Here is a 25,855-nt window from a genome sequence, read left to right as displayed (position 1 = left end):
GTTTTGTATCGCAAAACCAGAAGAGCTTTTAACTCTCTATCCTTTGTCTACTAGTCACTAATTAAAAGGACAATTATGAGAAATGAAGTAGGCCCATCTCCCTTGTGTATATAGAAGCAAAAACCCTAAAATGTTAGACAACCAAATGTACAGTGAGTGAACGAATGTCTGTGCGTGTGTGAATCAATTTCTAACAAGCTGGTTAGAAGTGCAAGGTAAGTTAACATTCAAATATCAACAAATATGATTCACCACATCAAAAGGAAAAAATGTGCATGATCATATCAACATAGATAAAACATTTGATGAAATTCAATAATGACGTATGATTAAAAACTTGTAGCAAAGGGAAACTACAAAAAAATTTAGAGCCACGATCCTATTATAGTGAAATGTGAAAAATGTCCACTGTAGCATTAGGAACAAAATAAGGATGCCAACTCTTACCTTCTCTATTCAGTATGTTAGTAAAAGTCTTAAATGGCATTAGCAGTAAGGCAGGAAAGAAATCAAAGATATAAGGATAAGAAAGGAAGAAATAATACTGTCACTTTTCACATTTGATATAATTAGGGATACAGAAAATCAAAACAATCTATAGATAACTTATAAAATATGTTACGTTTTCAGAAGAGTTACTAGATAAGAGAACAAACTTTTAAAAATTCCCCTATATTCTTTGGTATCTGAAAAGTTATACAATTAAAAACGAAAAGATATGCAATGTACATTATCATCAAAATATCAAATACCTAAGTATTAAAAAGATATAAGAACACTAAACAGAAAACTATTGATAAATCAGAGAGAGAAATTAAAGGTGGTCTGAAAAGGATTTCCACTTCCATTTATGACATAGGTACACCTCATTCTATTGCACTTAACTTTATTGTACCTTGCAGATATTGCCTTTTTTAAAAAACAAATTGAAGTTTAGTTAGTAGTAATAGTAATATATAGTTAATAATAATATGTAAATGTTGGCTTTTTAATTTTTAAAAATATACTATGGTAAAGAGGTTAACAACAGGAAAAACTGTGGCAATCTTGTGTCAAGTAAGTCTACTGGTGCCATTTTCCCCAACAGCATTTGCTTACTTTCTGGCTCTATGTCATAATTTGGTAATTCTCACAATATTTCAAACATTTTCATTATTATACTTGCTACATGATCCATCATCAGTGATCTTTGATGTTACTATTGCATAAAGATTACAACTTTCTGAAGGTTCAGATGATGGTTAGCATTTTTAAGGTCTACTTGTAATTAACATATGTACATTATTTATACATAATGCTATTGTACACTTAGTAGACTACAGTATAGTGTAAACAAAACTTTTACATGCACTGGGAAACGAAAAAATTCACGTGACTTGCTTTACTAACATATTCTCTTTATTGTAATGGTCTGGGACCAAACCTGTATCTCTACAATATGTCTGCACTATGTGGCCACAGAAAATCACTCCTGTTGCAACAAGTAAACAAAATTGAATAAATTATATAAACATTATAGTTTAAAAATATCATAGAGCTACAGAAGCAATCAAGAAACAACATCAACTAATATGCTAGAAAGGGACATTTACAGAGTTAAGGCGGGGGAGGGGTTTGGTGTAGGAAGACATACTCCTCTGGAAAGAGAAACTACCAGAGCTTTTGTTGAACTCATTTGCTGGCACAATGGAGTGAAATCTAGCAGAAAAGAAAGTCAGGCTGATGGGGGACTGAGTCAAGAAAGCAGAGTGAAATTTCCTGCACAGTCATAGAACTAATGAAACAGAAATCCCACTAGATAAAGGGGCTTGTGACAAACATTAGGCCTCCTCCACAAGACATCTGCCAGTTTCTGAACCTACATAGGACAGGAAGCTAAACAACTAATACTTGAGAGAAAGACATTTCAGAAGTGACAAATCCAAGACCAGGAGATGACTGAGGCTCAGATCATGAGCTCCTTTTGCAAAATTCCGACTTAAACAGAAGTAGGGAAAACCATTAGGCCATTCATGTATAATCTAAATCAAATCCCTTATGATTATACAGTAGAAGTGACAAGTAGATTCAAGGGATTAGATCTGATAGACAGAATGCCTGAGGAACTATAATGAAGGTTCGTAACATTGTATGTAGGTGGCGACCAAAACCATTCCCAAGAAAAGAAACGCAACAAGGCAAAATGGTTGTCTGAGGAGGCCTTACAAATAGCTGAGAAATGAAGAGAAGAGAAAGGCAAAGGAGAAAGGGAAAGATATACCCATCTGAATGCAGAGTTCCAAAGAATAGCAAGGAGAGATAAGAAAGCCTTCTTTAGTGATCAGTGCAAAGAAATACGAGGGAAAAAACAGAATGGGAAAGACTAGAGACCTCCTTCAAGAAAATTAGAGATACCAAAGGAACAGTTCATGCAAAGATGGGCAGAATTAAGGACAGAAACAGTATGGACCTAACAGAAGCATAAGATATTAAGAAGAGGTGGCAAGAATACACAGAACTGTTAAAAAAAGAAAAAAAAAAAGGTCTTAATGACCTGGATAACCATGATGGTGTGGTCATGCACCCAGAGTCAGACATCCTACAGTCTGAAGTCAACTGGGCCTTAGAAAGCATTACTATGAACAAAGTTAGTGGAGGTGATGGAATTCCAGGTAAGCTATTTCAAATCCGGAAAGACAATGTTGTTAAAGTACTGCACTCAATATGCCACCAAATTTGGAAAGCTCAGCCTAAATTATCCCAGCGTAAGTAAAGAGGCTTTGACCCAATTAGTAAGAAATTAAAATTAAAATTAATTGGTTGGCACCGACAAATTGGATTAACAGCATATGTATACACAAGCAACAAATAACTAGAAAATAGAAAATCTAAAATACCATATACAAAATTATCGTAAACTAAAACACTGAGGAATAAATTGAATGAAAAATGTGAAAGTCTACGCAATGAAAATTACAACATCTTACTCAGAGATATCAAGTAAGTGGCGGGGAGGGAGGAAGGGGAGAACATGTTCATGCTTGAGGGGGACTCCAGTATTACTAAGATGTCAACCATTCTCAAAATGACTATAGATTTGATGCAATATTGAACAAAATCCCAGGAGGAGTTTTGAAGAAACTGAGAAGACTATTCTAAAATTTATATAGAAATGCACAGAACCTAAAATAGAAAAAAATAATGTTGAAAATAAAATAAGGTTAGAGGACATAATCTGATTTCAAGACAATATAAAGCTACAATAATAAAAACATCATGGTATTGTTGCAAAGACAGATAAACAGTTCCAAGGAACAAAGCAGAAACTTAAAAATAAACCCCCATATAAAAGGTCAATTGATTTTTGACAAAGGTGCCAACTAATTCAATAAGGAAATAAATAACTATTTCAATGATGATGCTGAAATATCCAGTAAAAGAAAATGGTCCTGAATTATGTAAACTACAGTATGTACAGAAATTAATTTGATACACATGAAAGACATAAAAAATAAAGCTAAAACTATTTTCATTTCTAGAAAAAAATGTGGGAGAAAATTTCGTAACACTGGCTTAGGCATCATTCTTAGACAAGACACAGAAAAGTACCAACCATAAAAGAGAAACTGGGTGTCCATCAACAGATGAATGGATACAGAAGATATTGTATATACATTTATATATACAATAAAATACTCAGCCATAAAAACAGAATGAAATTTTGCCACTTTCAACAACATGGATGGACTGGAGGCTATGATATTAAGTGAAATAAGAGACTGAGAGAAAAAAATGTCATATGATATCAATTATATGTGGAATCTAAAAAATACAACAAACTAGTGAATATAACCGGAGAAGGCAATGGCACCCCACTCCAGTACTCTTGCCTGGAAAATCCCATGGAAGGAGGAGCCTGGTAGGCTGCAGTCCATGGGGTCGCTAAGAGTCAGACACGACTGAGCAACTTCACTTTCACTTTTCACTTTCATGTGCTGGAGAAGGAAATGGCAACCCACTCCAGTGTTCTTGCCTGGAGAATGCCAGGGACAGGGGAGCCTGGTGGGCTGCCGTCTATGGGGTCGCACAGAGTCGGACACGACTGAAGCGACTTAGCAGCAGCAGTGAATATAACAAAAAAGAAACAGAATAACAGATACAGAAAACAATCTAGTAGTTACCATTGGGGAGGGGAAGGGCAATATAGGAGTAGAGGATAAAGTGGTACAAATTATTATTCATAAAATAAGCTACAAGGATATAATGTACAACACAAGGAATATGGTTAATATTTTATAATAACTATAATAAATGAAGTATAACCTTTAAAATGGTGAATCATTATACTGTACACTTGTAACTTATACAGTATTATATATCAACTATAATAGAAAAAGAAAAATTAACACTTGATTTCATAAAACTTAAAACTTTTTCTTCATGAAGCCACCAGTAAGAAAATGAAAATCAAACCACATTCTGTGAGGAAATATTTGCAATACACAGAGGGTCTGTTATCTTGAATATATTAAAAATTCTTAAAATCATGACACAATCCAATGGATAAGAGTGAACAGATACTTCATAAAGATATAAAAATGGCCAAGCAGCACAGAAACAATACTCAGCATCATGTGTCATCAGGGAAAAACAAATTAAAACCACAATAACATATCATTTCACATCCACATTTAGAATGGCCAAAATAAAAAATAACTGGAAATACCAAGTGCTGGCAATGGAATTTGCATATGCTGTTACTGAGAACAAAAAATGATACAGTCGGTTCCAGTTTCTGATAATCAATCATAACCCATTCTGTCTCTTCTACTAAGTGAAGCTATAAAACTGAGACAGAGTACATGGAGCAGTTATTAGAAGACTTTTGAGAAATAATAGGAGCTGGCAATTTGATTTACTGGTACATCTGAAGTACCAGTAAAACAGAGAAGAGTTTATCACTGTTCCCTTTGGTATCCAATGACCTGAACTCAATAGAGTCTGACACTTAGAAGTGGACATCAGTACAGACAGAAAGACCTCCAGAAGAAGCCTTCTATTCAGGCATGAGAAGTGGAATTGGAAACAGTGTGAAAATCCCCCCTTTTCTTTTCTTTCTAGTAATCTCAAGCAATCAAGTGATTACATGGTGGCAGCAATACAGCAGTAACAGGAAGTTTAAAACTCTGACGGAAGGACCCCCTCCTCTTCCACTAGAGGAGGTGTGGTCTCAAGAGGGTAAGGCAAATCTGTGATGATTTGTTTTTCTCTGTACTGAACCACTTGGCACTGACACAGTCACAGGAGGCACACAAAAAACACACAAAAGAAAGGGCTGAGTTAAGCCCCTGCTTTCTGTTCTGAGGACCCGAAAAGGGGAGCTCAGGGTGAAACACATAAAGGAAAGCATCTATTATAATAGTTAATAAATACTGACAGTACCACAAGGTGGTGAGGATGGAGAGTAACTGAAACATTTGTACACTGCTAGTGGGAATACAAAGATACAGCTACTCTGGAAAAACAGCATAGTTTAGTTCTAACCAGTTCTTGTAAAGTTAAATACACACACATACCACATGACTCAGCAGCTCTAACTACATACACACACACACACACACACACACACACACACATAGTCTTATTTTTTTAGCAGCTCTAACTATAATCAGCTAAAACTGGAAACAACCCAAATAATATTCTTTAAGGAGTCAATGTACATAGATAAACTGTGGTGTTTTTTTTTTTTTTAACTTTTTACTGCTTTATGCTTGTAAAAAGTAAAAAAGTAATTAAAAAGTAAAAAACTATTGATTCACAAAACAAGATGGACAAATCTTAAATACACTTTGTAAAGGATGCCAAACCTAAAAGGCTATTCTATATTTTATGATTTCATTTACATGACACTCTGGAAAGGCAAAACTTGGACTGAGAGAAATGCTTCGTATGGAACTGTGATGTGGATTAATCAAAACTGATAGAACTAACCTTTTAAAACAAAAAGTGAATTTGATAGTATGTAAATTTTAAAAAAATTAACCAAGTTATTGGGGCAAGATGGAATATAGGATGTAAGAAATGAATCTAACAGTATTATAAGTGAATCATACCATCATGCTAAAGCATTTAGGGAAGAAAATAACTAACCTGGGAAACAGCAACAATGTCTGGACTGAATACTATACATAAAAAACCTGTACATAGTTGGAGAATTTGTTTCTCACCCGGGTATGGGATAAGAATTCTGAAACTATATATACTAGGGTAAATATACTGTAGATAATGAGAGCCATGTTTATCACCATTGGAGAAAGAAGTTTATAAATAAAAGAAAAAAGCTAGAATCAACCCCATGGTTCTGGACTAGTTGGAGGTATCAACACTGACCTGTGATTTTTAAAAAAATACACACACATAAATACATACACACATTACAATCAAGACGAAATGACCATAGATGTAGACACATGTGTGAGTTTATGCCTATAATTTTTAGCTTCATTCACTCAGCAGGGCAAGAAGCAGTGTCATCCTACTATGTCTTAAAAAAATCAAAACAGAAAGCAAAACATATCTTGAAACAAATGAAACTGTGAACAAAACATATCAAAACCTATGAGACAAAAGCAGTTCTAAGGACATTTATAATGATAAATGCCTTCGTTAAGAAAAAAGAAAGGCCTCAAATAATCTCACACCTCAAGGAATTAGAAAAAGAACAGACTAGCCCAAAGCACACAAAGAAAGGAAATAAGAAAGATCAAGAAATAAGAAAGATCAAAGGAAAAAAAAAAGGATCAGAGATTAGAAAAATAGAAAACATCAAGATTAAGAAGCTAATTTTTGATGTTAGACAAAAATGACAAAGCTTTAGCTAGAATAAGGAAAAAGGACTCAATCAGAAATGAAGAGAAGACATGACAATTGACTCACAGGATCATAAAAGATTATTATGAACAGTTATATGCCAACAAATTGGATAACCTAGCAGAAATGGATAATTTCCATTATCCATAAGATACATACAATTTACCAAGACTGATTCATGAATAGAAAATATAAACAGACCAATGGAGTAAGGAAATAAAATCAGCAATCAAATCTTCCCAACAGATGGTTTAAGTGGTGAATTCTACCAAATGTGTCAAAAAGAAATAATACCAATCCTTCTCAAACTTGTCCAAAAATTGAAGAGAGAGGACCACTTGCAAACTCATTTTACAAGGCCAGCATTACCCTGATGATCCAAAGCTAGGTGAAGATATAGAAAACTACAAACTTCTCAACAAAATATTAGCAAAACGAATTAAACAGTGCATTAGAATTATACATCAAGATCAACTGGGATTTATCCCTGAGGCATAAGGATAGTTCAACATATAAAAATAATCAATAAATGTGCCACTTTAATAGAATAAAATATAAAAATCATATGATTATTTCAGTAGATGCAGAAAAAGCATTTGACAAAATACATCTTTCTTGATAAAAACGCTCAACAAATTGGGTATAGAAGAAACATCCCTCAACATAAGAAAGGTCATGTATGACAAACTCTCAGCTAACGTCAAACCCAATGGTGAAAGGAGGAAGCTTTCCCTCTAGAATCGGGAACAAGGTAAGAGTGCCCACTGCTACCACGTTTACTCAACACAGCACTGGAGTCCTAACCAGAATGATTAGGCAAGAAAAGGAAATAAAAGGCATCCAATCACAGAGGAAGAAGTAAGCTGTCTTTCTTTGCGCATGATATGATCTAACATCTAACAGAAAACCCTAGAGACTTCATAAAAAAAATGTTAGAAATAATCAATGAATTCAGTAAAGTCACAAGATGCAAAATCAACATAGAAAAATCAGTTGTACACTAACAACAAAATATCTGAAAAGAACTGAAGAAAATCCCATTCACAATAGTACCAAATCAATAAATACCTAGAAATAAATTTAACCAAGGAGGTAAAAGATCTGTTCACTGAAAACTAAAAGACTTTGATGAAGGAAATTGAGGAAGACACCAACAAATGGGAAGACACATGAAATGTGTTCATGAATCAGAAAAATATTGTTTAAACATCCATATTCCTCAAAGCCATCAATATACATTCAATGCAATCAATGCCATTTTTCATAGAAAGAGGAAAAACAATTCTAAAATCTGTATGGAATCACAAAAGACCCTGAATTGCACAAGCAATTCTGAGAAAGAACAAAACTGGAGGTATCACACTTCCTGATTCCAATCTATAACACAAAGCTACAATAATCAAAACAGCATGGTACTGGCACAAAAACAGCCACATAGATCAGGGAACAGAACAGAGAACTGTAAATAAACCCCTACATATGCATTCAACTAGTATTTTACAAGGGAGCCAGGAATACTCAGTAGAGGAAAAACAATCTCTTCAATAAAAGGTGCTGGAAAAATTAGATAATCACATGCCAAAAAAATGAAATTGGACTCCTATTTTAATACTAACAAATTAACTTGAACTGGGTTAAAGATTTAAACATAAGACCTGAAAACATAAGCTCCTAGTAAAAAACACAAGGAAAAATTCCTTGACATAGGTCTTGCCAGTGGTTTTTTGGATGTAACACCAACAGCACAAGCTACAAAAAACAGAAGTCAGTACGCAACTACATCAAACCCCAAATTTTCTGTACAGCAAAAAAATAGTCAACAAAATGAAAAGGCAACCTACACCGATGGACTTTTGCAGCATTATGCCAGGTGAAATAAACCAGACAGGGAAAGAGAAATACCATATATCACTTAACATGTGGAACCTAAAAAAAGAGGACACAGAGTAGAATGCTGTTTACCAGAAGCTGGAGGGCAGGAGAAATGGGGAGATACTGGTCCAAGAGTACAAATTTCCAGTTAGAAGATGAGTAAGTTTTGGGAATCTATGCACAGTATTGTGATGATAGTTAAAAATAATGTATTAATATAGTTGAAAGTTATTTTAGAGTATATCTTAAATTTTCTCACCACAAAAAAAGTAATGATAATTATGTGATGTGATGCAAGTGTTAAGCTAACACTATCACAGTAATTATTTTGCAATGTAAGTGTATCAAATCAACACACTATAAACTTTAAACAAGGTTGCATATCAATTTTATCTCAACAAAGCTAGGGGGGGATATCCTATACTCCAAAAAAGAAATAAGTATTCTTTGGGGAAATGATTGATTTCAGGGCTGTGACAGGGTACAGTAGCCAATCATGTTTTTAATTGCTAAAACTGAATCAATTTGAGTAGTACTGGATTATAATCCAAAGGATGAAATAAATGCCCTTGAGTCCATATTAATGTACATGAAAAACTAAAGGAATAAATAAATGGGAGGAATAATAGCTTTTGCTTACAAAAGAATTCCAATTAATAAATGTAGAAGGAATGAAGGAAATGATTTACTCTCTTTACAGTGGAGAATCTTGGTAGATACCACTTTTGTCAAGTAATCAAGGTTAACATCATCAGTAGTTGTATGTGCACTTAATGTGCTTCCTGATGAAATGCACTGAAAATGGATAACCTCAATTTAATCTTGAGACAACATCAGACAAAGCCAATTTGAAACCAAAATAACTAATTCTCTTCAAAGGTCATGAAAAGTAAGGAAGTCTGAGAAACTGCCTTCGGTTTCTCCAGGAGATTAAGGAGACAGAACTGGAAGAGATTAACTAGAGAGAACAATTAAATGCAAAGTGAGATGGTGGGATGGATCTGAAACAGAAAAGGTTCATTTTTGGAAAAACCAGGTGAAATCCAAATTGGTCTACACATTTAATTATAATTTTGTATGGTGGAGAATTTTTTAGTTTTGGTAAATGTTTTATGGTTGTGATGTTAGGATAAGATGTTAACATAAGGGGAGGTTTAGCAAAGGGTATATTGGCAACCTCTAAAATATCCCCCCAATGGAACTTCCCTGGTGGCTCAGTGGTTAAGACTCCATGCCTCCAATGCAGAGGGTAGTCTGGAAACTAAAATCCCCCATGCCACATGGCATGGCCAAAACCAAACAAACAAACCCCCCCCAGGTGATCTCTGCTTCCTGGTATTCATGCATTTGAGTAATCCCTAATCCTTGAGGATTGGCTGGAAATACTGATTCATTTCTTTCTAGTATTAGAATGTGCAGAGGTGGTGAGATTCACTTCCAAGGTTAGGTCACAAAGTAAAGACTTTTGTCTTGGGCACATCTGAGCTCTCACTTGCTCACTTGAGCAAAGCTTAACTGTCATAGCTGCCTTATGGAAGGAAGAAGCTGTTTCTGGCCAATAACCATGTGAGTGAGTTTAAAAGGACATCAGTCTTAGTCAAGTCTTGGGATGGGACCACAGCTGCAGCCAGTACCTTGTTTGAACCCTGTGAGAGACCCGAAGCCAGAAGCACCTAGCTAAGCCATGCCTGGATCTCTGACCCACAGAAACTTTGGGGTAATATTTACTGTTTTAAGCTTCTACATTTCAGGGTAATAGGTTACACTGCAATAGATAACACAGGAACTCTACTATTTTTGCAGCTCCTCTAAGTCTAAATTTAATCTCGAAATAAAGTTTAATATTCTTAAACATTTTATGTATACATACACACATATACAGATGAGTGTGTATATTATTTACAGATTCTGGAGTCAGACAAACTAGGTTCAAATGTCATTTTTAACAGTTAATGGTCACATAATCTGGGGCAAATCATTTAATCTAAGGTTTGTAAAACCTATAAATTGAGGTAATAGTACCTACCTATGATGATTATACTAAGTATAAAATGATATAAACATCGACTACAGTGCCTAGCATTTAGTACATTCTGGAACAAACAGCACTGTTATTAGTTCATATTTATAATCAGCTATAATTTTCTTTCTCATTCAAAGAATTCAGCTCCAATAACTCCAATACGAGTTTCAGTATTATATGCAAACTTGTCAATCTTTTAATTTCTAAACACTTTTCACACCCAAAAAGGATCTATTTATAACACTATGGAAATCAGAGATTGACCTTGTTTTTATCTGCCCCAATCCAATTCTCAGTCACTAACTTTCAGAGCTATAATGGACCTTCAAGTTTCCCACCAGTCATCTATTTCTTCCCACCAATCATCTGTGTATGAGTGCCAAAGATATTAAATGACTTGTCCAAGAGCACAGTTGATAGGATAGTTTAAGTATGGCTCAGGATTTGGGAGACATGGTAATGTGGTAAAGAAGCGCTTGCTTCCATTGAACAGACGGCATTATTTGAAATAACTGTTGCTTGCTGAAAAAGCAGCAAGTCAGTGTCTCAGTTTTCCAGAGGGCAAATGAGGATACCATCACCTACCTTAAAGGGTTAACAAGCATTAAATCAGGTAACATATGTAAGTGCCTCATTGCCATGACGACCACATGTGGATGTTGATTAAACATTCTTTCCCTTCTTTTCAAGGCTCGCCATTATGATCTACTACTTTCTCAACTATAAAGTGGAAATATTACACACAGAGGGTAAGTGTTTAGCCATATAGTAAAGGACTCATTAATGTAAAAGTGAATTAATGATGGTCTTAAAATCAGTCTGAACAGTATAAATCTAATGCATTTATCCCTAAACTGGGTTTTCATTCCTACAATCATTGTGAAATAAGGTATCACATCAGGGACCACATTATCTTGACATACACTACTCATGATATTAACCTTGATAACTTGGTTAAAGTGATGTCTGCCAGGAATTTTCACAGAGAAATCACCACTTTGATATTCATTTAGAGAGGAAACATGAAACAGAAACAAAGAGAGAGGGGGAGAAGGAGCACATACATGCTGCATCCTCTTCCAAAGCCTGGTCTTCAGCATATTTCCAATGTAATAAACAAGGAATTACTAAATTGTACCACTTGGTGATCAAAGATTCTTCTGAGTAATGTTTTAAAATACTTGATGTCAAGTTGTTTTCCAAGTATAAATACATTATATTACATTCAGATGTTTTCTCTTAGGTGTTCATTCCTTGAAAGGTTTCTAGATTAGGCAGATAACAACCTCCGCTAAGAGAAATTATCTGCCTCTCCCCCAAGAACTTACACTTGCTTAAGTATTTTAAACCCTTTATCATAAATTTCATCAGCTTGCTTGTCATCACAATGAGACTCACCGATCTGCAGATACCGGAGTCCCTTCTGGATTGGAATATTCTTCCAAATCTGAACTGTTCACTTGTGTTTGCCTTGATGTTACTATCTGGCTATTCTGAAAAGGTATGGTTTTCAAGTCCTGAGTAATAACATTACTATCTGGCAGAGGAGACTGTACGACTTGAAAGTCCGATGAAGATTTAGGTCCTAGAACACCTAAAGATTCTTGATTCTGTGCTACAGGTTTACTGATCAATAATTTGGAGGTTGGTTCCAATGATCTTGAAGATACAGTTTGTAGGTCAGAGTTAAACTCACTATTCATCCTTGTTTTAGTGGCAGGATCCAATGAATGATATCTTTTATCTAAGTTTCCACTATCCAACTTGGAAGGAGTCTTGGGACAAAGAGTTATACGAATACAAGAAAGTGCTTTTCTATTTGAAGGTGGAGTAGATGCAGATGTTACTACTGTACATTGACTTGGGACTGATGGGGAGACCACATCACTGAATTTGGCTTCAACATCTATCACATCAGAAATGTGTAACTTAGGCTTATGTTCATTATTCTTTTCTACTGCACAATCCTGACTTTGAGGAAGGGGGGAATGGAGTTTTCTCAGGTGGTGATCTACATTTGGGGCTTTGCTTTGTTCAAAGAGTTGACGCTGCTCAAGAAAAATGGAAGAAGGAAGGTCTGAAGCTATATAATCCTGACTCTGAGGAAGGGGAGAGTGGTTTTCTCTTAACTGATCTACATGTGGGGCTTTGCTCTGTTTAAAGAGTTCTCGCTTTTCAAGAAAAATATGACAAGGAAGATTTGGAGCTACATAATCCTGATGTTGAGGAGGGGGAGAATGGTGTTTTCTCACATGGTGATCTGCATGTGGGGCTTTGCTTTGTTCAAAGACCTCTTGTTCAATAAAAATGTGTGAAGGAAGATCTGCAGTAATAGTTACATTCTTCTCTTTTACTTCTAGTGTGGAATTTGGTCTGCCCATGCTAATGAGAGTATGATTATCAGAAAAATGAACTTCTTTGAAATTGCTATCATTTGCACTGGCAGTGGGCTTAGGAAGACTGCTTTTAAAATCTGATCTTTCTAAGGGTTTTTCTTCTTGGTAAGAATGTTCAACAGATAATTTTTGGCTTTGGCTACTATTTTCTGCTAAAATAGTCACGGCTTTATCTGGTGACTGACTAATGACTTTAAGTGACGAAGGGGAAGAGGTTCTCTGTTTTAGATCTCTAGGAGGAGTCTGCTCTTCAGTGAAACGAGAATTAACTACCCCCACAGATGGTCCAGAACACTGGCTACCTTCAGTAACACCAACCTTAAGAAAAGAGGAATCTGAAAAGCATTTAGAATGTCGGTGAGATGCGAAAGTGATGGAGGTAGTAAACTTTTTCATGGGTTCTGGGGGCAGCATTTGTGATGAAGAATGACAATCCATTTCTTCAGGTGGCATACAAGCAGGTTCTACTAATTCTGACAGCCAAGGGTCCAACTTTTCATGAAATGGCATTCGAAGGCCCTTGCTAATTTCCAAGTCATCACTGATAAAGTTTTGAAATGGGGAATGACTTTGTAACTGCAAGGAATTCCAAACTTTGAATTGGGAGTTGTTCTGGTCCAGTGACTTGGAAAGGTTGATGTGCCTAGTTCTCCATGATGATGGGCTCCGTTGTCCTCTGACTATTTCTGAGGGTTCAGCAGATCTAAAAATACAAGGGTGGCTGTCCAATCGGGGTCGTTCAGCTGGTAGAGTTCTGAAACATCCTTTTTCATGGCTCTCAATAATAATGTGACTACAAACAGCTTCTGGCTTGCATCCTATTCCCCGTGGACTCTGTAAATCCTAGAAGATATAAACAAGTTCTTACTTGAAGTAGTCTGAATAATTATAAAAACACAAGAAAAAGATAGTTAACTACAGAATAAAATGGCTTATGATAACTAAGATCACACAGTTAACTTCTCCTAAAAGTTTTCACTTAAGTTACAAAAGCAAAGACTTTTGCTCACATTTTTTGTTTTAGTAACAGGGGTCTCTTACCCAAATTCTGCTGGTCACATGACTACCAAGCAGACACTCTTCTTTTGCAGCCAGATATGATCACATGACTAGGTACAAGCCAAGGGGAGGTGAGCAAAAGCAGTAAGTACAACTTCTGGCTCTTGTCCTTAAAAAATCAAGTTCTTGACCTCTATTTTCTCCTACTACCACCTTCAATCATTACCATCACCGTTACTCTCTCTTTTTAATTGGAGTATAACTGCCTTACCATGTTGTTAGTTTCCACTGTGTAACAACCCATTCCCATTACTCCTGCCACATGAAAACGGTGACGTCTAGAACAACCCTGGGAGGCCACGGGTAACAGTGGCTCAACTGCCCACCCAGCTTGGTTCCTCAGAAGATTTCAAGAAGCAAAGTTACTTTCTTACCCTGGACCTGAAAGAGAAATACAATTCTACCTTATCTGAGCCATTGTATTTGGGTCTCTCTGTTACAGAAACATGGCCTACAACCTAATATTTACCAATAAAAACAGGAAAAACGAATTAGTACTTCTTACTAGGGCATCTGGTCCCATCACGTCATGGGAAATAGATGGGGAAACAGTGGAAACAGTGTCAGACGTTATTTTTTGGGGCTCCAAAATCACTGCAGATGGCGATTGCAGCCATGAAATTAAAAGACGCTTACTCCTTGGAAGGAAAGTTATGACCAACCTAGATAGCATATTAAAAAGCAGAGACATTACTTTGCCAACAAAGGTCCGTCTAGTCAAGGCTATGGTTTTTCCAGTGGTCATGTATGGATGTGAGAGTTGGACTGTGAAGAAAGCTGAGCACCGAAAAACTGATGCTTTTGAACTGTGGTGTTGGAGAAGACTCTTGCGAGTCCCTTGGACTGCAAGGAGATCCAACCAGTCCATCCTCAAGGAGATCAGTCCTGGGTGTTCACTGGAAGGACTGATGCTGAAGCTGAAACTCCAGTACTTTGGCCACCTCATGCGAAGAGTTGACTCATTGGAAAAGACCCTGATGCTGGGAGGGATTGGGGGCAGGAGAAGGCGACAACAGAGGATGAGATGGCTGGATGGCATCACTGACTCGACAGACATGAGTTTGAGTAAACTCCGGGAGTTGGTGAAGGACAGGGAGGCCTGGCATGCTGCAATTCATGGGGTTGCAAAGAGTCGGACATGACTGAGTGACTGAACTGAACTGAACTAAGGTACAGGATCAGTGCCTAAATACCATAAATATTTAACACTTCTTTGAGATTTCTCTGTTTTACCTCTAAAATTATAAATTGGCATTCTATTTAATTTTAGTGCCACATGTGATTTCATATAAAAATATTTTAAATTGCATTGCCATTTCTCACATAATGGAGATGTACTTTTCCCTATTCCTCCTGTGAAGTACAACTAAAAATCCTGGACATTATATACAGAACAAAGTTAAGAAGAATCTGAAAGGTAAAGAGAAAAAAGGCAGACTGGCTAGGGACTTAGGGATCAGAAAATAACAAGAGAGTGATCCCTGGGTTTTCTTTTTACTTCAAATATCCCAGACTTTGAGTTAAAGACAGCAACCATGAACAAAGAGCACAGAAGAATACAAACAGCTCTAACAAAAACCTGCTCTCTTGAGTTAAAAAACAAGTAAAGGTGAAGTTCGGCAAGACACAAAACTTTTAGACAATAACTGCTCTCTTCCAGCCAAACATCACAGAAAAAATCTATGGCTTCACCCATATCCACACCAGCAAAGGCCAAGTGAGAAGCCTAAAGTTCCCTCCTTGAAAAACGCTAATGCAGAATCCCAACATCCAGGCCAACGTGGTATTAGAGATGGTCGAAAAATTATACAACTACCATATGACCCAGCAAAGCAGTAAAGACTGATGTTCATCAAAAATCTACACAGGAATGTTTATATCAGCTTTATTTGTAATAGCCAACAACTGGAAAATAACAAAGTTACCTCATTCAATCGGTATATATTTAAACAAACTGTGGTACATTCATACCATGGAATACTACACATCAGTAAAAAATGAACAGACTATTGATATTGAATATTGTCCAGAGAATTATGCAGAGTGAGAAAAAGCCAACACTAAAAGACTGCATACAGTATTATTTCATTTATATGACATCCTTAAAGGACAAAATTATAGAAATAGAAACTAGATTAATGGTTGCCAGGGGTTAAGAATAGTGGGAATAGGACAGAAGTGGATATAGTTATTACAGGGAGACAAAAGGGACCCTTGGGGTGGTGAAAACATTAAGTATCCTGACTCCATCAATGTCATTATCCTGGTTGTAATATATTATTACATACTTGCAAGACATCTTCATTTTTGGAAACTGGGTAAAGGGTAGAGGCAATCTTTCTATATTATTTCTTACTACTTTATGTCAATCTATGATTATTTCAAAATAAAATGTTTAAATTTTTAAAAAGTCAATAAACTAAATACCACAGGACAAAACATTTTTAAAATGTGATTTTAATTCCATGGCTTCTTACTATCCTGACATTGCCACACATATCATTGGGAAATAAATGCTCCAATTTGAGAAGAATAAACTTAGTCCAGCTTCTTTAAACTGCACATGATTAGATTTATATTCATCCCCAAAGACATTTCTTTTTTCTTCCCAACAATCCATATCTTATAATTTTTTAGAATACTCCAAACCCCACAACCATCCATCACCTCCTTCAAGCTTTATAATAATTATAAACAGCTTTTCATAATAACTTTTCCATTTAAAAATTTTTTACAGCTTTGGTATTGGGCAAATCAATTTTAGTATTTTCATACAACCTTCTCCAGATATAGCCATAAGAATTTATATTACATCCCAACAATGTATCCCTTGATATGGAATAGGCTCTTAAGTGTGGACTTCCCTGGTGACCCAGTGGTTAAGATATACCTAACAGAAAATGGCTAAAATAAATGCACTTCCAATGTGGGGGACCCAGATTCAATCCCTGGTCAGGGAACTGACCCCACATGCTGCAACTAGATATCCTGCATGCCACAGCTAAGACCAGGCACAGCACACTAGCCCCCAAAAGGCTGCTGTTTTGCTCACAACCTTCTCTAATGATAAAATCATTCAGCAAACTATAAATGAAAGGGGCTTTCTCAACCAGATGAACAGCATTTACAGAAGATGCACAGCTAACATTATAGTTAATGGTGAAAGATCAGCTGCTTTTCCCTTAGGATAAAAACAACATAAAATGTACATACTTCCTCTTATAATACTGGAGGGTCTAGCCAGAGCAATCTGGAAACCAATTAAAAGAAATCAAGAAAGGAGAGGAAGAAGTAAAACCTTCTCTGCTTGCAGATGACATGATCTTCTACACAGGAAACCATAAGAAAATCAACTAGGACTAATAAACAAGTTCCTTAAAATTTAGGATATGAGTTTAACAGATAGCAGTCAACTACATTTCAACACACGGTGAACAATCCAAAAATGAAATCAAACAATTCCATCTACAACAGCATAAAAATAAAATACTTAAGAATATATTTATCAAAAAAAATGAAGACTACACCACAGAACACTATTGAAACAAATTATAAAAGATCAAAATAAATGGAAAACTGGCCCAATGAATTGGAAGACTTTCATATTGTTAAGTATTCCCATACTGATCTATAGATTCAAGGGAATTTCCAACAAAATGTCAGCTGGCTTTTCTTCTTTGTAAAAATTGATCCTAACATTTATGATGAATTGACAAGTAGGTTAGAAAATTCATGGGGAAAAAAGTCTTTTAAATAAACAAACAGTGTGAGGACAACTAAATATCTATGTGTAAAATAATGAATATGTACTCCATATATAAATGAATGCCATTTCAGCTACTACATATATGGATTATTTTTATATTTAAAGTTTTGATACTTTGGTACATAAAATAGGAGATGTTGGTATAACCTAACTTTCTTTTTTTTAAAGAAGTGGCAAGCAGCCTGATTCATGAGAAGTGAAGTTTCTTGGCCATGTGCGACTCCTTGTGATCCCATGACCTGTAGCCTACCAGGCTGCTCTGTCCATGGAATTTTCCAGAGAAGAGTGTTGGAGTGGGTTGCCAATAACCTAACTTGTTCATAAGTGTTTTCCAGTTCTTTATAAATCCATTATTTTGCTAAAATAAATAAATAATGCCTCTAAGTGGACAGGCAACAAAAGTAAAACTATATGCATGCAGTTGTCTAGTTTCCCCAGCACCACTTACTGAAGACACTGTCTTTTCTCCATTGTATATTCTTGTCTCTTCTGTCACAGATTACAATAAATGGCCACAGGTGCATGGGTTCGTCTCTAGATTTTCTATCCTGTTCCACTAATCTATATTTCTGTTCTTGTGCCAGTACCTATAGCTTACTGTAGCTTTGCAGTATAGTCTGAAGGCAGCCTGATTTCTCCAGGTCCATTATTCTTTCTCAAGATTGCTTTCACTATACAGGATTTTTCTGTGATTCCATATAAAGTATAAAAAAATTTGTTCTAATTCTCTGAAAAATGCCCTTGATAATGATAGGGTTGGCAGTGAATCAGAATACTCCCTAACACTATACACAAAAATAAACTAAAAAATGCTTATTCACAATCAGAAACTGTCACAGACATAGGGAACAAAGTTATGGTTCAGTTCAGTCACTCAGTCATGTCCGACTCTTTGCGACCCTTTGGACTGCAGCACGCCAGGCCTCCCTGTTCATCACCAATCCCTGGGGTCTACTCAAACACATGTCCATTGAGTTGGTAATGCCATCCAACCATCTCATCCTCTGCTGTCCCCTTCTCCTCCTGTCTTCAATCTTTCCCAGCATCAGGGTCTTTTCCAATGAGTCAATTCTTCACATCAGGTGGTCAAAGTATTGGAGTTTCACCTTCAACATCAGTCCTTCCAAAGAATTTTCAGGACTGATTTCCTTTAGGATGGACTCGTTGATCTCCTTGCAGTTCAAGGGACTCTCAAGAGTCTTCTCCAACACCACAGTTCAACAGCATCAACTCTTTGGTGCTCAGCTTTCTTTATAGTCCAACTCTCAGATCCATACATGACTACTGGAAAAACCATAGCTTTGATTAGACAGACCTTTGTTGGCAAAGGAATGTCTCTGCTTTTTAATATGCTGTCCAGGTTGGTCATAACTTTTCTTCCAAGCAGCAAGCATCTTTTAATTTCATGGCTGCAGTCACCACCTGTGGTGATTTTGGAGCTCAAGGGGGTAAATGAGTGGTGGAATGAATTGGGAGATTGGGACTAACGTGAACATACTACCATGCATAAAACAGATAACTATCGAGGACCTACTGTAGATCACAGGGGACTCCACTCACTGCTCTGTGGTGACCTGAACTGGACGGAGATCTAAGACAGAGCAGATATGTGTATGACTGATCCACTTTGCTGTAAAGCAAGAAACTAACACAACACAGTAAGCCAACCATATGCCAACAAAAATTAGTTTGAAGAAATACACCCCAAATTAAAATATACTGGTGCAACTATAAGTGAAGGCTTCCAGGGTGTCTAAGATGGTAAAGAATCTGCCTGCAATGCGGGAGATCTGGTTTCAATCCCTGGGTCAAGAAGAACCCCTTGGAGAAGGAAAGGCAACCCACTCCAGTATTCTTGCCTGGAGAACCCCATGGACCGAGAAGCCTGGTGGGCTACTGTTGGACACGACTGAGGGACTGACACTTTCTTTCACATTATCAGTTGAAAGACCCTTCTCCTCAAAGAAAACTAATGTTAATTTTGTTGTTTTTTTAAAGAGAAAAATTTTGATTTCTCTAATCCTAGACTATGATTGAGAGGTACAATGTGAATCTTTCACATATAATCATTCATATTTTAGTTTTAACAACAAAGAAGTGTACAAATTTTAGTTTAAATCAATCACAACTTTCAATGGCGAAGTGTTTTACAGAAACTCAAATTAACTCTTTTGATTTACTTTAGTATGAAAAGTAAAAACTCCAAGAGTGTTAAGTCAAAATTTAAAAGTGTATCAAAGTACACAATCAAGAGAGCTAAAAGGCAACCTACAGAAAGAGCACAAGTATTTGCAAATCATGTATATGATGATGGGTTACTGTCCAGAATATTGGGATGTCCCTGTAGCTCAAATGGTAAAGAATATGCCTGCAGTGCAGGGGACCTGGGTTCGATCCCTGGATAGGGAAGAACCTCTGGAGAAGTGAATGGCAATCCACTCCAGTATTCTTGCCTGGAGAATCCCATGGACAGAGAAGCCTAGCAGGTTACAGTCTGTGGGGTTATAGAGTCGGACATGACTGAGCTACTAACACACACATCTAGAATATATAAAGAATTCTTACAACTTAAACAAAGAAACAAACAAAAACAACCCAAACCAAAAATGGGTATAGGTCTTGAATAGACATTTCTCCAACGAAGATATACAACTGGCCAACAAGTCCATGAAAAGATATTCAAATCAATAATCATCAGCAAAATGCAACTCAAAAGCACAATAAGGTATCACTTTATATCTGCAACATGGCCATTATGAAAGAAAAAAAAAAACTCAGAAAATAATAAGCGTTGCTGAGAATGTGAAAAAATTTAAATCTTTGTGCATTATTGATGTTAATGTAAAATGGCTACTAAAGAAAACTGTATGGCAGTTCCACAAAAACTTAAAAAGTAGAGTGACCACATGATCTAGCAATTCTACTTCTGGGTCTGTACCGAAATACTTAAAAGAAGGATCTCAAGGAGATATTTTTGTATGTTCATATTCATAGCAGCTCTATTCACAACAGCCAAAAGATGGAAACAACTCAAGTGTCCACGGATGAATGAATGAATAAATAAATGTGGTACATACATACAATGAAATACTATTCGGCCTAAAAAGGAAAGATATTGTGACACATGATACAAAATGGATGAATTCTGAGGACACAATTGTCAAAGAAAGACAAATACTATATGATCCCACTTTTATGGAGCTACCTAAAGGAGTGAAATTCAGAGACAAATTATAATGGGGACTGCCAGGAGTTGGAGAAAAGGGGAGGAGGGAATGGGGGCTTATGGTTTAATGAATATAGAGTTTCAGTTTTATAAGAAGAGCTCTGAGGATTGTTTGACAACAATGTTAATACAGTTAAATACAGTCAACTGCCAGGTTAAAAATGGTTAAGATGATAAATTTTGTTATGTTTATTTCAGTACAATTTTTAAAAACAAAAATAATTTAAAATTGCCTCAAAGGGGGATCATGGACCTAGACATAATTAAAACTAAATCTCTGAAGATAATGTTAAACCTTTGTGACTCTCAATTATGCCATGATTTCCTAATATGACACCAAAAGCACAAGCAATAAAAGAGAATTATAAGTCAGACTTTGTAAAAAAACTTGTGCTTTGAAGGTCCCAACCAAGAAAGTGAAATGACAGCATATAGAATGAGAGAAAATACATGCAAACAATATATCTGATAAGAATCTAATATCAGAATATTCAATTCAACAGCGGTGGCAGTGGTGGTTTAGTCACCAAGCTGTGTCCGACTCTTGCTATGCCACGGACTGTCGCCCGCCAGGCTCCTCTGTCCATGGGGTTCTCCAGGCAAGAATACTGGAGTGGGTTGCCACTTCCTTCTCCAGGGCATCTTCTCGACCCAGGAATCGAACTGGTGTCTCCTGCATTGCAGGCAGATGATTTACCGACTGAGCTATGAAGGAAGCCCACAGTAAAGAGGGAATTCAACAGTAAAGATAATTAAATCTTAAAATGGTCAAAAGATCTGAATAGAGATATTTCTGCAAAGAAGATAAACAAATGACAAGCACATGAAAAGATATCCAATATCATTAATTATTAGGAAAATAAAAAACATGATGATACTACTTCATACTCATCAGAATAACTATAATCAAAAAGACAGAAAATAGTTATGTTTAAAAGGATATCCTTTTAAACATAACTATTTTCTGTCTTTTTGATTATAGTATGACAAAAACCACTACAATATTGTAAAGTAATTAGCCTCCAACTAATAAAAATAAATGAAAAAAAAAAAGGATATGGAGAAACTAAAACACTCATATACTGGTGGCAGGAATGTAAAATAGTACGGTTACTTTGAAAAACACTTTATTAGTTCCTTAAGACATTAAACAGAGTTACCACATGTCCTGGCAATTCCACTCCTAGGTATATAGCCAAGAGGTATGAGGCACGTTACCTCAATTTTCATTGCAGAACTGTTTATAACAGCCAGGACATGGGAGCAACCTAGATGCCCATCAGCAGACGAATGGATAAGAAAGCTGTGGTACATATACACAATGGAATATTATTCAGCCATTAAAAAGAACACATTTGAATCAGTTCTAATGAGGTGGATGAAACTGGAGCCTATTATACAGAGTGAAGTAAGTCAGAAAGAAAAACACCAATACAGTATACTAATGCATATATATGGAATTTAGAAAGATGGTACTGATAACCCTACATGTGAAACAGCAAGAGAGACACATATATACAGAACAGTCTTTTGGACTCTGTGGGAGAAGACGAGGGTGGGATGATCTGAGAGAACAGCACTGAAACATGTATATTATCATACGTGAAACGAATCGCCAGTCCAGGTTCAGTGCATGAGACAAGTGCTCAGGGCTGGTGCACTGGGATGACCCAGAGGGATGGGATGGGGAGGGAGGTGGGAGGGGCGTTCAGGATGGGGAACACATGTACACCCATGGCTGATTCATGTCAATGTATGGCAAAAACCACTACAATATTATAAAGTAATTAGCCTCCAATTAAAATAAATAAATTTAAAAAAATGTCCAATCAAAACCTCTTCACTTATGTTTACACCAGCACCATTCACAACGGCCAAAAGTGGAACCAAATGTCTATCAACTATTGAATGGATAAATAAAATATATCTATACAGTGGTATATTATTCGGCAATTAAAAGTACTTAAGTACTTATTCACGCTACTATGCAACATGCAGAAATCTCAAAAATGTTATGCTAAGTAAAAGAAAGCAGTCATAAAAGACCATGTATTATGAGACTGCATTTATATGAAATATCCAGAACAGGCAAATCCATAAAGAAAGATAGTAGATTATTGGTTCCAGGAATAGAGGAATGGGGTAGAATGGTTAAAAAAAAAAAAAAAAAAGGTTCTAAAATTTAGCTATCGGATAATTCTGTAAATAAAGGAAAAAACCACTGAATTAAATATTTTAAATGAGTGATTATTATTGTGTATATATAATAGTGAGATAAGCTGTTAAAAAGTAGTTTATTCTCTGTGAGTCTCTGTTTTGTAAGTTCATTTGTATTATTTCTTTTTAGATTCCACATGTAAGAGATGTCATATGATATTTCTTCTTTGTCTGACTTACTTCACTCAGTATGATAATATCTAGGTCCGTCCATGTTGTTGCAAATAGCATTATTTCATTCGTTTTAATGGCTGAGTAAGACTCTATTATATGTAGATTATACATACATACACACATTCATACACACACACACACACACACACACACACACACACGGTTGCTGGGTGGGGAAGGGTGGTTAGGGAGTTTGGGATGGACATGTACTCACTGCTATGTTTAAAATGGAAAACCAACAAGGACCTACTATGTAGCACATGGAACTCTGCTCAGGGTTGGAGGGGAGTTAGGGGAAGAATGGATTCATGTATACGTATGGCTGAGTCCCTGTGCTATCCACCTCAAACTATCACAACATTAATAATTGGTTATACCCCAATATAAAGTTAAAAAGTTTTTTTTTGAAAGTACAGTTTAGCTAATGTATGTCCTTTATGAATTTCCAGAGACTATTTCTCAATTAAAATTTCTACCTAACAGAGTTATTTGAGTTTTATCAGATTATTCTTATTGTTCAGTTTAATATCACAAATCACAGACCTCATGTAACAAACCAGAAAGAAAATAATAGTTCCTCCCTGTCACATAAAACAAACAAAACTAAACACAAACATACACATATGTACACACACACACACAGCCACACAAACACAGTCATCTAGCACTAAAAGTAAAAAATCTACTATCTACAAACAAATGAAACATGGATTACTATTTCATGCAAAACTCCCGTGAGGAAATTTCCTCACAGTCCAGTGGTTAGGACTCTGTGGTCTCACTGCCAAGGGCCAAGGTTCAAATCTTGTTCAGGGAACTGAGATTCCACAAGCCACATGGTGCAGACAAACAAACAAACAAATAATTTAAAATAAAACTGGACTTTCTTGGTAATTCAGTGTTTAAGAATATGTCTCCCAATGCAGGAGACACTGGTTGATCCTTGATTCAGGAAAATTCCACCTGCTGCAGGGCAACTGAACTGATGCTCTGGAGCACACCCTAGAGCCAGTGCTCAGTAACAAGAGAAGTCACTGGCTCAGTGGACATGAAGTTGAGGATATCCTCCAGGATAACGTGGAGGACAGCGGAGTCTGGTGTGCTGCAGTCCACGGGGTCACAGAAAATCAGACAAGACTGAACAACAACAACAGCACTAAACAATCTGCATCTGCTTAAACCCATGGATGCAAAGAACAACTGTGATATTACATGTGAATTTTCAGCTGAATGGAGCCGGGGCAGGCTCCCTAACCTCCGTATTGTTCAAGGAGCAATTGTACTGTGTCTCAGGGAAACTTTTTCAGTTTACCCTGCTCAAAGTTAATTAAGCTTCTTGGATGTATGTTTTCTATCAATTTGGCAAGTTTTCAACAATTACTTCATTAAATATTATTTCTGTGCCTTTTTTCTTTTCTCTCCCTCTGGGACTTCCGTTATACATGTTGGTATGCTGGTGGCATCTCACGGCTCTGGTAATTTTTTTCATTCTTTTCTCTTTCTGGGTTTTCAAAGTTGAAAATCTCAACTGATGCATTTTCAAATTCTCTCTTTGCCTGCTCAAATGTGCTACTAAAACCTGCTAGTGGATTTTTCCTTTCAGTTATTATATTTTCAGCTCCAGAATTTCAATTTGGATCCTTTTTATAATTGTTATCCCTTTTTTGACATCTCTCTTTGGTGAGATAGCTTTTTCTTGCTGGTCTTCAGTTTGTTGACCATAGCTTCTTTAGCTCTTTGAGCACATTTAAAATCTTTTTTTATAATTCTTGGGCTTCCTTAGGGACAGTTTTTATTAATTACTGTTGACTTTTGAACAACTTGGATTTGAACTGTGAGGGTCCACTTATATGATTATTTTGCAATAGTAAATATCAATACTACAGTACATCATGGTCTGTGGTTGAATCCACAAATGGGGTAAAAAAAAAATCACAGAAATGGAGAACTGAGTAAAGTTATATGGGAATTAATCCCTGCATAGTGTTACTGTAAACTGTATTTTCCCCCTGACAACATCCATATTCTGTGTCTTTAAGCACATCATGATTTGTTGACAATTGGACATATCAAATATAGTGTGGCAACCCTGGATACCAGATTCTCCCCCAAGCTGGAATTTCGTGTTGCTGTTTGTTGTGGGTAATTGTTCTGTACATTCTTTGTGTGTGGCACTGATGTCTTGTTAGCTTTGCTTAACTGTCAGCTATCATCTTGACAGAGTTTCCATAAACATTCACAGCCAAAAAGAAGAAAACAACTTTCCCCAGTCT

The 25,855-nt window shown here is 36.3% G+C and overlaps 1 protein-coding gene across 9 annotated transcripts in view; it reads right to left on the bottom strand.

Moving 5' to 3' along the window:
• ALMS1 (ALMS1 centrosome and basal body associated protein) overlaps nucleotides 1-25,855 on the bottom strand; it is a 208,613-nt gene that overhangs the window by 73,782 nt on the left and 108,976 nt on the right. For all 9 annotated transcript variants that reach the window (XR_006343632.1, XM_043918385.1, XM_043918386.1 and 6 more), the window contains one exon: nucleotides 12,143-13,983. Coding sequence is in view for 8 of the 9 variants with exons in the window: in XM_043918385.1 (XP_043774320.1) it covers nucleotides 12,143-13,983 (1,841 nt within the window). In the remaining variant the exon portion in view is untranslated. The remainder of the gene's footprint in view (nucleotides 1-12,142; nucleotides 13,984-25,855) is intronic.

Source organism: Cervus elaphus, chromosome 11, assembly GCF_910594005.1.
Source record: "Cervus elaphus chromosome 11, mCerEla1.1, whole genome shotgun sequence".
Taxonomy (NCBI): Eukaryota; Metazoa; Chordata; class Mammalia; order Artiodactyla; family Cervidae; genus Cervus; species Cervus elaphus.
This window is presented reverse-complemented; position numbering and strand designations above follow the sequence as displayed.